The sequence below is a fragment of the Alosa pseudoharengus genome, unplaced genomic scaffold (genome assembly GCF_046254945.1).
Source record: "Alosa pseudoharengus isolate Yale_2024_CS ecotype anadromous, Long Island Sound unplaced genomic scaffold, YU_APseudo_1.1 YU_APseudo_1.1_scf_16, whole genome shotgun sequence".
NCBI classification, from domain to species: Eukaryota; Metazoa; Chordata; class Actinopteri; order Clupeiformes; family Clupeidae; genus Alosa; species Alosa pseudoharengus.
Genome location: NW_027468630.1, coordinates 20,884,090 through 20,901,356, shown reverse-complemented (window position 1 = coordinate 20,901,356; position 17,267 = coordinate 20,884,090). Strand labels below are relative to the sequence as shown.

Below are 17,267 nucleotides of genomic sequence, written 5' to 3'. Positions count from 1 at the left end.
TGCCAGGTGGTGGCGCTATGCCAAATATGCATTATGGGCATGTGAATATCATCACTCCCATGGTATTCAAAGACCTGTGAAATTTAAAACATTTCAAGCCATGCATGGTGAATTAAGACACATTTATTGTTTATGTGGAAGGGTATTAAAATTCATAGTTTTGCCATTTCGTCAAATTACAACATATCAAAAAAAGCTTCACAATTTAGAATCAGAAGCATATTGGCATCATGTATACCAACTTTCACATGAATCGGATCAACCGTCTAGGAGGAGTATGTTAAAATTGATCATGTCCACAATGCACAAAATCCCAATTACCTCACTTCCTGTGGGCATGGCTAATGACATGTTAATTCAAAAGTCGATTGTTTTTGGGAGTTACACACACCCACCAAATTTGGTGTGTGTATCTAAAACTATATGCCAACCACAAGTCACAGTGACATAAGGGGGTGCTATGGAGTTCCTGGGCCAAGCTCAGTGCCAAGGCTTTGTGTATTCATGGTACCTCTTGACGTGTGTGCCAAATTTCATGCGTTTTCACCGATGGGAAGAACCTCTTTTGGCATCACAATTCATCACATTTTAGTCCGCACAAAATCCCAAATACCTCACTTCCTGTTGGGTGTGGCTAATGCATTGTACATACGAAAGTTGTTCATCTTGGGGAGATACACACACCTACCGAATTTGATGCGTCTAGCTGAAAGTATGTGCCAACCACTGCCTCAATCACCTAAGGGGGCGCTACTGAGTCCCTGGGCCACGCCCAGGGCCAAGCTCTTGTACCTAACTGCTTTGCGTGACACCTGATATGTGTGCCAAATTTCAAGACTTTTCACTCATCTTAACCACCTCAAAAAAGGAAAACGCTCTGAGACAAAGTTAAAATAATAATACTTGTAAATATAGCCGCAAGCGGCAATGGCGGGCCCGAGCACCTGCGGGCCGCAACCCATGACATTTCAGAATCCAACAAAGCACCGACGTGGTGCATTTGTAAAATGTACATATTTGATATGTGTGTTATTTGTTTTTGCATGTTATTTTCTGGCACATTTAATTGCTTGGCCAGGTGGGGCAATATGCAAGGCAGGCCCATTGTGTGTCAGCATAATCATAATATATATTAACCTGAGAAATTTCAGATTATTCATTTTAAGCAAAGAACATTTTTGATACACTTTTTGGCCAGATGGTGGCGCTATATTAGGCATGTGAATTACACATGTGAATATCATCACAATAATGATATCCAATATTTTGTAAAGTTTCAGATCAACCAATAAAGGCATTACCAATTTCTGGCACATTTTCCTGCTTGGCCAGGTGTTGGCGCTATGCCAGGCAGGCCCATAGGGTGTCTGGATATCATCATAATTATAATATCTATTAACCTGAGAAGTTTCAGACCATTCATTCAAAGCATAGAGCATTTCTGGCATATTTCCTGTTTGGCCAGATGGTGGCGCTATGCTAGGCATGTGAATTATATGTGTGAATATCATCACAATAATGATATCCAATATTTTATAAAGTTTCAGATCAATCACTTAAGGCATTGTCCATTTCTGGCACATTTCCTACTTGGCCAGGGGGTGGCGCTATGTCAGGCAGGCCCATTGGGTGTCTGGATATCATCATAATCATAATATCTATTAACCTGAGAAGTTTCAGACCATTCATTCAATGCACTGTGATTATATGACACATTTCCAGTTTATATGGTGAGATATTAAAATCATGACATATTACAACATATCAAAAATCCCTTCGCAATTTAACATCAGCAACATCTTGGAATAATGTTAGCCAAATTTCACATGAATCCGGCAAACCGTCTAGGAGGAGTATGTTAAAATTGATCATGTAACATCAATGTAATTGCCATTCTTTCTGTTGCCAGGTGGTGGCGCTATGCCAAATATACATTATGGGCATGTGAATATCATCACTACCATGGTTTTCAAAGACCTGTGAAATTTAAAACATTTCAAGCCATGCATGGTGAATTAAGACACATTTATTGTTAACGTGGAAGGGTATTAAAATTCATAGTTTCGCCATTTCATCAAATTACAACATATCAAAAAAAGCTTCACAATTTAGAATCAGAAGCATATTGGCATCATGTATACCAACTTTCACATGAATCGGATCAATCGTCTAGGAGGAGTACATTAAAATTGATCATGTCCACAATGCACAAAATCCCAATTACCTCACTTCCTGTGGGCGTGGCTAATGGCATGTTAATACAAAAGTTGATTGTTTTTGGGAGTTACACACACCCACCAAATTTGGTGTGTGTATCTAAAACTATATTCCAACCACAAGTCACAGTGACATAAGGGGGCGCTATGGAGTTCCTGGGCCAAGCCCAGTGCCAAGGCTTTTCCCCTGTGTATTCATGGTACCTCTTGACGTGTGTGCCAAATTTCATGCGTTTTCACCGATGGGAAGAAAGTCTTCTGGCATCACAATTCATCACATTTTAGTCCGCACAAAATCCCAAATACCTCACTTCCTGTTGGGCGTGGCTAATGCATTGTACATACGAAAGTTGTTCATCTTGGGGAGATACACATACCTACCGAATTTGATGCGTCTAGCTGAAAGTATGTGCCAACCACTGCCTCAATCACCTAAGGGGGCGCTACTGAGTCCCTGGGCCACGCCCAGGGCCAAGCTCTTGTACCTAACTGCTTTGCGTGACACCTGACACCTGATATGTGTGCCAAGCGTTTTCGACCATGTTAACCACCTCAAAAAAGGAAAACGCTCTGAGACAAAGTTAATATAATAATAATAATAATAATAATAATCCTTACAAAAACAATAGGGCCTTGCGCCCTTTCGGTGCTCGGGCCCTAATAATAATAATAATCCTTACAAAAACAATAGGGCCTTGCGCCCTTCGGTGCTCGGGCCCTAACTAGGCTAAAAGTTTCCCCAATCAGAAATAGCCTACTTATTAATTTGGTGTCATCAACTATATAGACATAGCCCAGTCAGCACACACGTCTCCAAGACGCTTGGAAAAAACAGCTTCATTACATCACGTTCCTTTTAGAACGTCTTATTTGATCTTACAAACGGCGGCGTCAAAACACATTTAAGTTCTACATCTGAGAACTAAGATTTCCAGTATGTAAAACTCAAATAGAACGCTTATGAGTGCTCATGCAATGTGTGCGTCCCTGCAGCAAGTGAAAGGTAACGTGGGCTAGAAGCAACAATAGTTTAAACAATAACGTGGCTTCCTGTAACTATCATTGGAAACAGCATATAGAAACTGCTAAATATAATCTTTTAATTGACATTAATTAAGCTGGCTATATGCAACACAATTTATTTATTCCCTTATGTTTGGGTAGACTTAAAACGTTTTTGAATTTGAGCTTACAGTTCTGTCATTATTCTGTGTCCTTTACATTAGGGTTGTGCCGATGGACGATATCATCGTCCATCGTGATGGTTGACAGGCATCACGATGGAAAGCAACCATCGTGATGCCACGCCCCCACATGCCAGTCACTAATTCTTGCTGTAACAGGCTAAAACATAAAAAAACCTTTCCCTGAAAATGAAATTCAGCCTACCTACTTTAAAGGCTGTCAGCCAAACAGTTATCACGTATTAGTCTACCGTCTTGTAAAATAAAAGACTTACCCTCTTATTCAAATAATTCCTGACTGTGACGGGAATGTGTAGCCTAATTGTCCTTTAGTAGCCTACATGTCTCGCAGGCCTATAGCCTACATTGGACGTAATATGTACCCTAATGTTTTAGCAGAAAATATAGATTTATTATTGTTAGGCTACGACTAGGACATTCTAGCGCTCAAATATTTTTGCGAGGCTACAGCGAGCGCCAAATGCGTCCTTCTTCTCTGTGTTAAAATAAACCATTTCTTTCGTTAATTATAGGATCAGAAGGTAGCCTATCCGTCTTTCACTGTAAGGCTTGTATTTCATGCATTTAGCAAAAGTCCCAGACAGCAGCGGAGTGGTAATCGGGATTCGTTATTTGTAAAAGTGTTTTTACTTCGCCCTCCTATAGCCTGGACTGCGCGATTGCAGCCCTTTACTTTCACTTCCCGCCGCCCTTATAGTCAGCATAGACGGTAGCCTGATAACGTGGGATGCTGCATAGTACTAATATTTTAAATGAGTGACCACGATAGTAGTCTTAAGTAGCTTTTTTGCTGGGTCCAGCGAAGTCTGTCAATGTGTAATATTCCGCTGGTTGGTGCACACGCAAGTGTTCAGATTGATTGTCTATCTGTCTTTCACAACAATTTTCTTGGATTAGATCTTCCACACAACTTCGGTAGCCTGGTCAGTATGTCTCTCTTAGCTGTCCACTTTCATCAGGCCGTATAGCCTATATATAGCCACGTATAGCCATTTTTTTTTTTTTATGTAGAACATTATAAATGTATTTCTGTACAGACATACCTATAGGCTGTTTACGAACGCCCCCCCCCCCCCCCCCCCCCGCCCCCGACGATATCATCGTCCATCACGATGTTTTACTGTACACATCGTCAAATGCCAATTTAGGCGACATCGCCCAACCCTACTTTACATGTATTTAATATATATTATAGTTAGGCATATTAATAGTCCGGTGATACCTCGAAATTAGGCTGTTGTCTGCAATTTATTGTAGCCTGCTAACCCATATGCACAAAACATGATTTCTGTATTGACTTCTTCATTTATAACATGAAATGTGTCTCCAGGGTAGTGTCAAATAGTGAAGTGATAGCAGGTAGATAATGTAGGCCTACGTGTCACATGAGCCACACAGATGAGGGGCGCTGCTTGTTCTGTCCCTCCCAAACTACATTAAAATGGTGTATTTAGCAATCAGAATTTCAAAAAACAACCGCCAATATAGTCCGCACCCCTCTCAGAAAATACTTACAACATCCCTGTAGGGAGTTATTTATAATTTGGCCAGATTGTTTCACTTCCCTATCTCAAAACCCCCACACTTTTAAAAAGCTTGATACGCCTCTGCTATTGACAATTGCATTTTTCCAAGAAGACACATCAGAAGAAATTTGATATTAGGCAGCTGTGGACATCATCATGTTGATCATAATAACCACAAAAACTCTGATAGCTAGTCTCACATACGTGTGATGCTGATGTGACTCGAGTCCCTCATGTCTGTTCATCTGTCATAGTAAATTACTAAAGTTCAACTCAAGAGGTGTCTGTCCTGTTCAGTGGCAGAGTCCTCTTTAAGTATACAGAGTTAAGGTAAATATTTGTTTCCTCCTCTGTTTGTCGGGGGAAATTTTCATGTTATGTCTGTGTTTCATTATGATTGGTTGGTGTAGAATCGGGCCAAAAATATACAAGCTTAGTCCTACTGTATACATGATACCAGAGTTCTTAGTTTGATAACTTCTTGTCTTTGCTGTAGCTCTTAGCTTAGCTCCTTTTCTTTTTTGCTTTAAGGAAGAATAGCTAAATATCTGCAGAAACACCTTGCAAGGGCACCTACTGGGCAAAATTACTACTTGTAAGGCTCACTTTACATAATAGTTCCGCCCACAGACCAATGGAGCGGCGTGATTGGTCAGGCCAGGGAAGCATGTTTTACACAGGTGTGCTTAAAGAGACATGCAGCTGGACAGGATGAGAGAGTCCAACAGTAGATTCTGTTTTATAGGGAAGCGCAAATTCACAGTGAGAGTTTGATAGTAAAAGTGAGTGTTAGTAGCAACAAGCAGAATTCAGACAAAATCTCCAGTTTCCTTCTCATTGATTTTGACTACACTGTCTGGGAGAATGGATGGCTGCATTTCCCAGATGAAGCAGTTTGTGACTGAGCATACAACTGTACTGGCAGTTGTCATCATAGCTGGTAAATTCTCATTCCACTATTTTACAGCCTCTTCTGATGTTCTGTTAGCCGACTATAACAACTCTGAGGACATTTTCAGTCAATGTGAGAAACTACTGGGCAATGACTCAGCATTTAAGCTTTAACTCTTTCTTGTGTATTGCTGACTTTACTTTATTATGTAACCATTGAGATGTTAATCTCCATTCTGATTTTAGTTAGAGATAAGTTTATGCAAGATAAGTATTTGCAGGGCCATTGTTTCACAAGATGTGTGAATATCTTTTATTGTTCTTTCAGAAGTGTATAATGTTTTATTGATGTTCTGTATTATCTTGCAAAAGTTGAGTCGTTCTATTTTTCTGTTTTTTTGTTTTTTTGTTTTTATTTTTTGGTTTGGTTGACTCCACAAGCCCTGTATGTCACCTATATCCCTGGCTGAGCATTCAAACTCTGTTTGCTTTCCAAATGACAAGGTACAGTTATACTTTGACCTGCCTACTTTATCTACGCTCCTGGCTACAGTTATTAGCTTGCCTCTCCAATTACTTACCCTCACATGCTTTCTCAGTTTCAATGTGTTAATTTTGAAGTTCCTTGTCATTTAGACGGCAAAAAAGTATTTGCCTGGTAATGTTTGAAATGCCTTACAAAAATGCAACATGTGAAGAAACTCACTATTTTAATAGCCTTTATTGTTTTTTTACTCTTACTTACTTACTTACTTACTCTTACTCATTATTATTATGAAGTAAGCTTGAGTCCTGTTTCTGTTTACCCCCCACTGCCCAAAATCAGATGTCAAACTCAAGCCATGCATAATGAATGTAGCCCAGTTCCTGCACAACTACTAGACTAGAAGACAGTCATATATGATGGGACATAAATCACAACTCCTGTTCTAATTAGTCTAACCAAACACAATTCTCTTCATGAGAAGTAGTTGCTGGGCTTTTCGCACTGCGCAGATATATGGCTGGTGGGGTATGTCGCAGTAAAGCCCGACTGGATGGCAAGACAGTGCTGATCACTGGAGCAAATACAGGGATAGGGAAGGAAACAGCTGTGGACTTGGCCAGGAGAGGTCAGTACATTCTCACCTTTGCCATCTTTTATAAATGAACACACCCATACATTACCACACCTGTACAATGACTCAGCTTTTAGATACAATTGATTTATATGTTTCTTTTTTTAATGTTTATAAAACTTTTACAGGACAATGATGAGTGAAAACATACACACACACCCATTACAATAACAGCTTGTAGAGACATGATTGATTTAGAATATTGTTTGTTTGTTTGTTGTAACACCTTTGTAAAACCTTTAGCCTACAGGACAACAAAGGATGACTCAGCTGTGTAATGTTGTAGCCTATGTATGACTCAGCTTGGTAATATGTCTAATCGAATCCTCTCAACACAATCAAGTGCTCTCTCTATTTCTCCAAACCAGGTGCGGGGGTGATTCTGGCGTGTAGAGATTTGGGCCGGGCGAACCGAGCTGCGGATGAGATCCGGAAACGAAGTGGGAATGGGAACGTGGTGGTGAAGCAGCTGGACCTGGCCTCCTTGAAGTCTGTGCGCGCACTAGCCGCTGATGTGAAGGCCAGTGAGGAGCGTCTGGATATTCTCATCAACAATGCAGGTGTGCTCCAACAAAAGCATCAGTGGTCAGGTTCCTTGGCATGACAGGGCTAACCTACAATGATCTGGTTAAGGTCACTACCAAACTTTCTCAGTTGATCCTAGGCTGAATTTGCATAGAATCCATTTCTGCTTGGGTGATATTTTATCGCACACCTGTTAAAACTCTCGCGGGGACTTTTGTCCTCTTAGTTGGGGGCCTTAAGCACATTTTCGCGCAAATTCATCTAAAAGTGGCAAATTTGGCACAGATGTAGCTAGGTCATACTGAAATGATTTAGCTAGGGCGCCGGAGCCAGCGACCCTGGGGCCAAGATGGCAGCCAAATCCAATATGGCCGCTGCCCGAAAAGGGTTCCGGCTATAACTTTTGAACCACATGAGTTATACAAACTTGATATCTTTTTCAGCTTAATTGATCATGGGAACACAATACACACAATACTATTTTTGACCCGGTGCATCTGGACCTTTTAATCCTCCAATATCATAACCCCCAAATTCCCTAAATTCAATATCCAAATCTACAAATGAGGATGTTGTGTCTATTTTATGTTTATTGACCACAGGAAGTCCATTGTCATATTTATATGTATGCTTGTGTAAGTTTCAAATCACCTGCTTCATCACCTTCTCAAACACCTTCATGACTAAAGAAGTGAGGGCTACAGGTCTAAAATCATTCAGGGCTTTGGGATTAGAGTACTATTATGTCAAATTGTTAAAAGAATAATATAGTCAATGTGTACAAAACTCTTAAAGGTTTGCTTAGCATAACAAAAAACAGCAATAACATTTTTAAAAAAAAACAGTGAATTTTCATGGTCTCTCTCATGAATTCTCACTCTCACGGTCTCTCTCACAATTGTAGTTATAAGAACAAAACACTTGTAGAAAAAAGTACACTTGGTTAGGAAGGAAGTTAGTAGGAAAGGAAGTAGTTGGCTAAACACTGTTGTTGGTCATCTTCGCCTTTGACCGTTGCTGTCCATCTTCCTCACAAGCATGGAGTAGCACTAAACAGCTGCTCCACCACAGTTCATACTGTCAACTAATATTCTGACTCTCCCTCATAGGCCTCTACATTCTCATTTAAAAAATTGGTGGGAATATTATGAAAGTATGAATTATCAGATAGTTGCTTTCTAACTGGGGTCTAAACACAGGCAATCATAAATGTAAACATTCCCATGTGTTTGTCATGGTAAAAAAAATAGACATTAAATTTTCATCTGTAGCTTATTTGGTTCAACAGTTGTAGTCAAAACCCTTTTTCGGACAGTAGCCAGAATCGATTTGGGGATCATAAATATAAATATTTTGTTGTGTTTCCCATAGCAAGAAAAGGAGACATATTTATTAACTAATCTCATCTGGTTCAAAATATGCAGCCTAATGCCTTTTCAAGTGGCTGCCATATTGGATTTGGCAGCCATCTTGGTCTCAGGGATCACTGGCTTGGGCGCCCTGGCTAAATCATTATAGTATGCCCTCAGCTGCATCTGTGCCAAATTTGTTGCTTGATAAATTGGCGAAAACAATGGGGTGTAAGGCCCCATGCTACAGTCAAAACTGCTTTTTTGGACACCGGCCATAGGAATAGGAGAATTAAGGGGTCCAGATATACTGAGTCATAAATATAAACATTCTTATGTGTTTGCGCGAAATTACCTATATACCGGTATGTGCTTAAGGCCCCCAACTATCCATGCGACAACTCACCTCATGATTCAGTGAATCAATGCTGCACTTTACCGGTAGGCTAAGTTGCATATGCCGAAACGGAAGACGTTTTTTGACTATGCGCAGTATTCTAAACACCGCTTTGCTACCAAAAGCAGGACAAGTGCATAACATGCATTTTATAAACTATAAAACAGACAATGATGTCAGCTCCAGGGGTAAGAGTGCCTTAGAAAGGCACACTCTCACAGACAAGCACAAACTGAAAGCCAGATCGGCCGGGCAATCCTCTGTGGCATCGTTTTTTGCTCCAGCAGCAACCACAGCTGTAGAGCTCACTAACTTATTAAGTGACTAAAAAGTTAATGGGTATAAAAGGTGGGTCTGTTGACTAATGTGAAAAAAACACAAAAAAAACTAATGTTATGTTATTATTGTAACGTCGGCGCACAAGACTGTTAGCGTTCTCCCGCGCAGGGCATCCTGGGATACGAGAGCGAACATTTGGGGGGTTTATGTCGTTAATTCTCCTTAGTTTTGAGTGTAATGTTAGCGTCTTTATTGTGACATGTTTCCCTTTTAGTTCTCCCTCGTGTGTGATCCTTTTTGTGTGGGGGGCTGCGTCCTCCCCTGTGTGTGTAGTGTGTGTGTCTGCTTGACCTGCCCCGTGTGTATTGTGTTCTGGGTCTTAGTCCCTGCTCTCGTTCTCAGTGAATAAACCTTTTGATTGGACAACTGTGTGTGTCGCTATCAAATCGTTACATTATAATAAATAGTTGCCTTGTATGGGAATGTTGGAAATGGAAATTGTTGACTAATGTGAAAAAAAACACAAAAAACAACAAATGTTACTATAATAAATTATCAATAAATAGGTGCCTTCTATAGAAATGTTTTCTTTTTAATCCTATTCCCCACTAATGTTACCCCGATTCCATGTGTGTACTCACTTTTGGATCTTTGTCCTAACTTTTGGGCACAAGTGTCCTCCTTTTCATCCTTTTCAGTGTCATTTCAGTGTCACCCTACCTCCTGGGCTCCGTAAAACTTGCAATGCAACTTGCCATAGTTAGCTTCAATTACGCAACACCCGGATCTCCTATATGAGCAAAGATAGCAGCTTTGGTTCCTTTTTGTTGATGAACTTCAGAGGTCTATGACTCTAGTCTAGGTAGACAGATAGAGCCATGTCTTCTGGTCTCAACATATTTACATTTTATCAAATGGTTATACAAAATGATGCGTTTTCATGTCTACGTGGTCTATTTCTAATGAACAGTGTAAACAAAATGTTCTGAGGTCAATAGATTTAGGAAGAAGGAGGAAGGAAAGGAGATATTGTGTCTGTGAACTTATATAAACCATTTGAAGTTGTAGTCACAACATGCCTTGTAAGTGGCAACATGAAGACAGAATATTTGAAGATCTTGTAAAATTCTGTCTTTGGTCATCCCAGACATATCAGCCCCTTGAAGCTTCATGCCAGGTATGGATGCCTTCATATACTCACCAGTTTGCTTTCAGGTATCATGATGTGTCCAAAATGGAAGACAGAGGACGGCTTTGAGATGCAGTTTGGGGTGAACCACCTGGGTCATTTCCTTCTTACCAACTGTCTGCTGGACCTGCTGAAGAAGTCGGCCCCCAGCCGAGTGGTCAACGTATCCAGCCTGGCCCATGAGAATGGTACATACATTTAACTTTAAACTGGATTATCATGTCATTAGCTTTACAGTAATCCTGACTATCATGTCATTTAACTTTAAACATGACCACCAGTTTTACCAGAAAATACTTTACTGTAGTTTTACAGATGTTCATCTTTCCAGGTAAAATGCACTTTGATGACATTCACCTGGATAAAGACTATGATCCCATAATAAGCTACTGTCAGAGCAAGCTGGCCAACATTCTTTTCACCAAAGAGTTGGCTAGGAGACTGTCAGGTGAGTGGGTCACAAACAACCACCGTCACAGATTCACCTGACTCACTCGTACTATTCATTCATTCATTCATCCGTTCATTCATTCATTCTATCTCTCTATCTTGATTGGTATGATTCTATCTATCTATCTATCTATCTATCTATCTATCTATCTATCTATCTATCTGCTGTATCTATCTATCTATCTATCTATCTATCTATCTATCTATTACATTAATACACAGGATTAGATGTTAAAATCCCTTGTGCCAAAATCCAAGATAAAAACACATTCAGAAGCCCCTGCTCAAGTTTAACTTTAAAAAGCACACTACCCACAAATCCGCCAACAAATGGTCACAAACACAATACAAATGGCCCATCCAACAGCAGTATATAGTATGCGGCATGTCATTGGCGTTATCAAGTGGGCACTCTCATTCACCGATGTTTTGTTACTGTAAGTTAGGCCCGTTCTATCACGTTAGATTTTACAGGAATCTGTCGTCTCTCTCTGAGACAAGTAGCCTAATGCTCTTCTCCCTGGGAATATTGCACAATTTCTGTATAAAAAAGCCCACAGACTCTTCCTGAGCAACACCCTCCTCTGTCCCATACAGGCACAGGTGTGACAGCGTACAGCCTCCACCCAGGTGCGATCCGCACTGAGCTGGGACGGCACATGACCCAGTCCATGCCCCTCTGGAAGCTGATGATGTATGCACCTATGATGCTGCTCTGGCCCTTCATCAAGTCATGTGAGGAGGGAGCACAGACCACCATCTACTGCGTGGTGGATGAGAGCCTGCAGAACACCAGCGGCCTCTACTACAGTTTAGCTATGACACACACTTTTAGTCAGATTTTAGACATACATCAGTAGCTCGGTATATCCTACACTCATGAATGAACAGACACACACACACACACACACAATAATTGAACACATGTGCCACCACTAATGATCAGCTGATCATACCTATGGCTAAGCTAATCAAGGGTGAGGTAGAGTAGTTATGCTATGTTCCAGTTGTTGTAGAACCACTAGTAATTTGGAATGATGTCACATCTGTGTAAAAACTGAGTTGTTCCAGTTGTTAACAAGTCATCAGAACAAAATGCTATGTTTGTTAGCAATTGTCTGTTATTAACAATTGTTACCAGATAGCAATACCAGTTTTGTGACAAAGGATTACACAGTATTTTACACAAACAAACATCGTAGCAACCTAGAGACAGATAGATTTTGGACACCATTGTTTCCAGGACTGATTTAATGAGACAATCAGACAGAACTGCTAATCAACAGTGCATGTAGCTCTAATTTGCTGTTAAGGGGCGCTGCCATCTTGAAAATTCAAAGTGGGGATATTCAGGATTTGAACGAGCTAACGAGTCGGCATAATAACTTAAGGTTGCAGCCACAGCATATTCTGTGTTATAGCTATGAACACATACAATGGCTCGTTTGAAAGGTGAGACTTTACAGTTTTTCTCAGTCACTTTGGTGCTTTTTTCAGATCAGAATGAAAATTCTCATAACTATTAGTTCAACCTCCACAACATTTAGTCATTTGTGCACATCAGAGTAGTACATTCTCCTTCTTCTGAACAAATTGCAAATGCTTTTGGACATGTATCAGTTGCTTTCATACAATTCTCTGCTGTTTTTTAACATTATCATTTGCTTATGTCATGTCAGTCAAAATGAACTATACTTATGGATACTGAATAGTCGTTCCCTATAAAACTAATAGTCTTCATTTCATTGCTTGAGTCATTACATAATTGGTGAACTAGTTATCAAATTCTGTCAAAATGCTGTAGAATTGCAAAGAGCATACAGTAAAAATGTACGTATTCAGTGTCTTGTACTCACTTACTCCCCTAACTACAGCAATGTGTAACTTTACTGTAGTTTTCAAATGGCTGTACAAGTACTGTATAGTGCTGTCTTGAGCATGTTCAGGTAGCGTCACCGAGTTCTGACCTTTTTTTTGCATTGAAAACACTGAGAGAACTGTCATAATGAAAACATGACAAAGCCATTTGACTATCTTGTTCATAAACGATGGTGTCAAGACTTCTCATTTTGATGACACTGACAGTTTCATTGACATGAATACGTGCTTTTGAGGAATGGACTATCCATTTTGAGCAAGTGACATGCTTTTGCAGGTCATCCACTAGGTTTTGCAGTTTGCACTAATTGTTTTGAGAAATGCACTAACTGCTGTGCAAATGTTAATAGTGATGTGAGAATAGCACCAAAGCGACTGAGAAAAACTGTAAGCTCTCAGTGGGCTCCTAGCAAGACTGCCACCTAGTGATAGACCCACGAAAATGGCCTGGTTTTGAGCTGACGTGCATGCGTCACTGATTCGACCCAAAGCGACAACCGAGTTATGATTAATGTCCAGATAAAATGTCCAGATTGTGTGTTTTCATGAGTTTTTGATCATCATATATTTCATTTCCATTCATCACAGAGTTCCCAAAATCACATATAAGGTGTGTTAGAGTGTCTAGTTTCGTAATTAAAAAAAAAAGCTAAAAACGTAATATTACGTTTTTGGCACTCAATGAGTTAATACAACTCACTTTTATAAACAAGTGTATGCCCCAGATTGATAATAACTCATTGTTTTGCATCATAATTGTTCCAGGTGAACATGTAATTATTTGTATGTTTGGTTGTTTGCAGTGACTGTGCCCCAAAGCAGGCAAAACTTCAGGCGTGCGACGATGTTGCTGCCATGAAACTCTGGGACATCAGTGCCTCCATGGTGGGACTGGCCTAAAAGAAGAAACTCCCTCTTTACCAACCACACACACAGAGACACACACAGAGACACACACAAACACTCCCCACTCCTCACACATCATTTTTTTACTTTTGCAGATGCCTTTGTTCAATATGACTTTTTATTACAGAGGATTTCTTGATTTCTCAAGTGATGCCAATAATAACAGATATAGTTTTGGTTTTGAACATTACACATGTAAGGGTTATCTGTAATGGAATAAACAGACAATGTATTTCACATCTCCTGGCATGATAAACGAAATCCAGAAACAATTCTGTGTCAATTGTTTGACATCTTACATATCTAGAAACTTTATTTTGAATTTTTCATGCAATGAAAAGCAATAAAAATCTACAGAGCCCAAAAAGGGCCATGGGTAAAAAGAATGACCTTTTTGGTGTGCACCAGCCCCAGTGCCAGCCCCTTTAAGTTTCTGGTGTGCATGAGAAACACACAAAAGAAAGATGTTCCCCATGTCCCTTTAGGGACTCCGTACAAATCAGTTAGTCTGACATGAACATGTCTTTCAGCTGAATCACATATCAGCTCCATTGGGGGTATTAACACTTAGTCGGTAACTGAAACAAGAAGTTCTACATTTGTGGTTATGTAGCAAGATCTAGTCTCAGCACTAGTCTTTAAATTATTTTTCATATTTGCAATTAAACTGCCAATTAAAGTGAACCACTCATTCACTCTAAAACGAGAGAGTAGGCCTATTCACAATTGCAGTTTTCAAAGAAGACACATCAGAAGAAAATTGATATTAGGCAGCTGTGGACATCATCATGTTAATCATAATAACCACAAACACTCTGATAGCTAGTCTCACATACGTGTGATGCTGGGCACCGTCACCAAATGACAAAAGAAATGGTGCCATCCTAACAAGGCAGCATGACAAATTAACATAATACAATGCATACTAGCACACTATGTGTTATCCACAGCATTGAAGGATGCCACACAATCCTTGATAAACATGTAATGGAAAACTTGATAAACATGTAATGGAAAACAGGTAAAGCATGGAAAGTTGGCATGCATCTGTTGCATTCAATCGTTTTTTGACCTTTGTAGTTTTGCTGTGATCAAAATTTGAACTACAGTGTGCTGTAGTGATATGAGGTATAATCTTAGTATTTGTGTGTTTGTGTTTAGTAAATTCTGTTATGTAGATCACAGCCTGCAGCTCTGGGATATGGATAACAGCTTGTAGCTCGTTTAGCACACCAATGCTAAAGATCACAGCATGTACACAACTTCAAATATACCCCTGAAACTTTACACAGCAATATAAAATCTGTAGGAATATGAAGTATTATACATTACCGTATTTGATTTGAAAATTTGATTTGCATCTAACTGTTTGGTAGCATGGTCGGCCTATGCATTGCTGCTGAACTCTGCAGATATCTTTGCCTATATGAGTGTAATTTAAAATAGGTTCATAGTGGTTTTCAGTAATGCATGCGAGAGTGCAGTTAGGTCACAGCACTGTACAGGAGAGTTCAGCTGTTTGTGTCGGGCACATGCCCTTATCAGTTCTCCGTCCAACGGATCCAGAATTGCTAGCTGGGCTGGAAAAGTGATAAGGAGATGTGAGCGACCATCAGAAGAGTCTTTGCTGTCATGCATCACCCCAGGATCACCCCACCTTAAGTCCGCCTTTGAACCCGGTTGAGTGGGGCAATCCATGTGCCCCCCCGCCCTCCCCAAAAGTATTCTGCAGAGATCCAAGCGCTCACTGAGGTGGTCCACATGAGCAAAGTTGCCATCTTGAGAGACGCACAGAACCTGTAGGGTTTAGAGGTCTCGTGGGGCGCTGTGATCTGGTGATGTATAGACGTGCTCCTTTCCCGATCATCCACCAGTCCAGGAATCTGAGATGCAGTGACCTTGGCACCAGCCACTGTGTTGGAGTTGTCACTGGTTGGGATGGCACCAAGGGTCTCCCTCTTCTCACACAAGCTGTGTGTGAAAATGTACGCGTGTGTGTGTTTAAGAGAGTGAGACTTCCAGAGGTAGCGTAGAGAAAGGTGGGAGCTCGGCGCTCCTCTGTGCACAGGGCCTCATCTCTGTCGACACGCCCCAATCAGGAGTTTTATCAGCTGTCAGCTCCGCCCACTCCTGGCCACATCTTCCATGCCATTGGTGCAAAGTCTTACCACTTGTCATGCCAGCCCCACTAAAGACACAGTGGAGAAGTGTGATTTGTTCCTTTGTTTGTCAGTCTGAGAGGGATGGGCCAATTGGATGGGAGAGGCCAGGCCAGGTGGGCATGTTCCACACAGGTGTGCTTGAAGGGGACATTCCGATCCGAGCATACCTGTCAGCTCTCATCTGTGTCTGCTTACCTGGAGCTGAAAGAGAGAGAGAGAGAGAAAGCAGGAGAATGTCATGGATTGGTAAGAGATTAACCGTGAAAGAAATGGAGGAAAAATTGATTCCCATAAAGAGAGGAATATAATGAGTGTGATATAATGAGTGAAACTGAAAATTGAGACCAGATAATTGATTAGAGAGAGAGAGGGAGAAAGTGAGACAAAAATGACTAGAATGCACAATTGCAGGCCTATAAGTTCTTCCCCATGTCTGAGATAGAAAGAGAGGGTAACAGAAAAAGCAAGGGATCTAGTGAAGAGGAGGCCTGTCAGACTACTTCCTGTTGGTTCTGTCTCCTACGCTGTGCTTGTTGACAGAGCGGGTGTGTTATCTGTCACCTGCCAGAGCCACTCAGGCTCACAGCTCCGTCCATTACTTCTGCATCATTAAAGGGAGCCGTTGGGCTCAGCCCCCCAGCCCAGCCGCCTCTGTTCAGGTCACAGGGTTGGAAGGCAGGTCTGGGAGCAGCAGCTCCAGGCTTCACTTGCCCTGCTCCGTCCCACACAACAACTGCAATAGTAAATATACTATTATGGATAATAGTAGTGTTGTTTTAGTTTTGTGTTAGTGCTATGTTTATTTAAATAGTATTGCAAAAACATTCCATGGTTCAGTTTTTAACAATAACAACAATAACAACATTTAACAGCAGAAGTATTATCCTGTGTGAAAACCGTAATAACTTTTGCTCTTATTACTTACATGGTTATACTGACCAGTTAGCAACTATAGTTATTGAGGAATAACTTAAAACTGTAGCATGATTGTGCTAGTCAGATCAGGACCATTGTACTGGTCAGATCAGGACTATTATGTGCTGGTCAGATCAGGACTACATGATTGTGCTGGTCAGATAAAGACTCTATTTGTCCTGGTTAGATTAGGACTATATGATTGTGCAAGTCAGATAGATCAGGACTAGTTAGATACAGATGTAATGTACAGATATATTA

At 40.6% G+C, this 17,267-nt stretch overlaps 1 protein-coding gene across 3 annotated transcripts; it reads left to right on the top strand.

Annotated features, from left to right (window-relative positions):
* The first annotated feature begins 5,657 nt into the window (after positions 1 to 5,657).
* Positions 5,658 to 15,592, top strand: LOC143125707 (retinol dehydrogenase 13-like). 3 transcript variants are annotated; one of them, XM_076287403.1, is made up of 7 exons: positions 5,658 to 5,887; positions 6,807 to 6,950; positions 7,325 to 7,516; positions 10,722 to 10,883; positions 11,027 to 11,143; positions 11,743 to 11,953; positions 13,824 to 15,592. In XM_076287403.1, exons 1-7 carry the CDS (start codon positions 5,812 to 5,814, stop codon positions 13,921 to 13,923), a joined length of 1,002 nt encoding a protein of 333 aa, XP_076143518.1. In that variant the 5' UTR covers positions 5,658 to 5,811; the 3' UTR covers positions 13,924 to 15,592. The 3 variants fall into 3 exon arrangements, with proteins under 3 accessions (XP_076143518.1, XP_076143517.1, XP_076143516.1); XM_076287402.1 differs by lacking the exon at positions 13,824 to 15,592 and adding an exon at positions 6,280 to 6,342 and having other exon boundaries at positions 5,798 to 5,887; positions 6,810 to 6,950; positions 11,743 to 12,200; XM_076287401.1 differs by lacking the exon at positions 13,824 to 15,592 and adding an exon at positions 6,280 to 6,342 and having other exon boundaries at positions 5,798 to 5,887; positions 11,743 to 12,199.
* The last annotated feature ends 1,675 nt before the right edge of the window (positions 15,593 to 17,267 follow it).

Coding starts and splice junctions, on each gene's coding strand:
- LOC143125707 (XM_076287403.1), top strand. CDS start 5,812: ATGGATGGCTGCATTTCCCAGATGAAGCAGTTTGTGACTGAGCATACA. Junction 7,517..10,721: donor TATTCTCATCAACAATGCAG/GTGTGCTCCAAC, acceptor GTTTGCTTTCAG/GTATCATGATGTGTCCAAAA. Junction 10,884..11,026: donor CAGCCTGGCCCATGAGAATG/GTACATACATTT, acceptor TCATCTTTCCAG/GTAAAATGCACTTTGATGAC.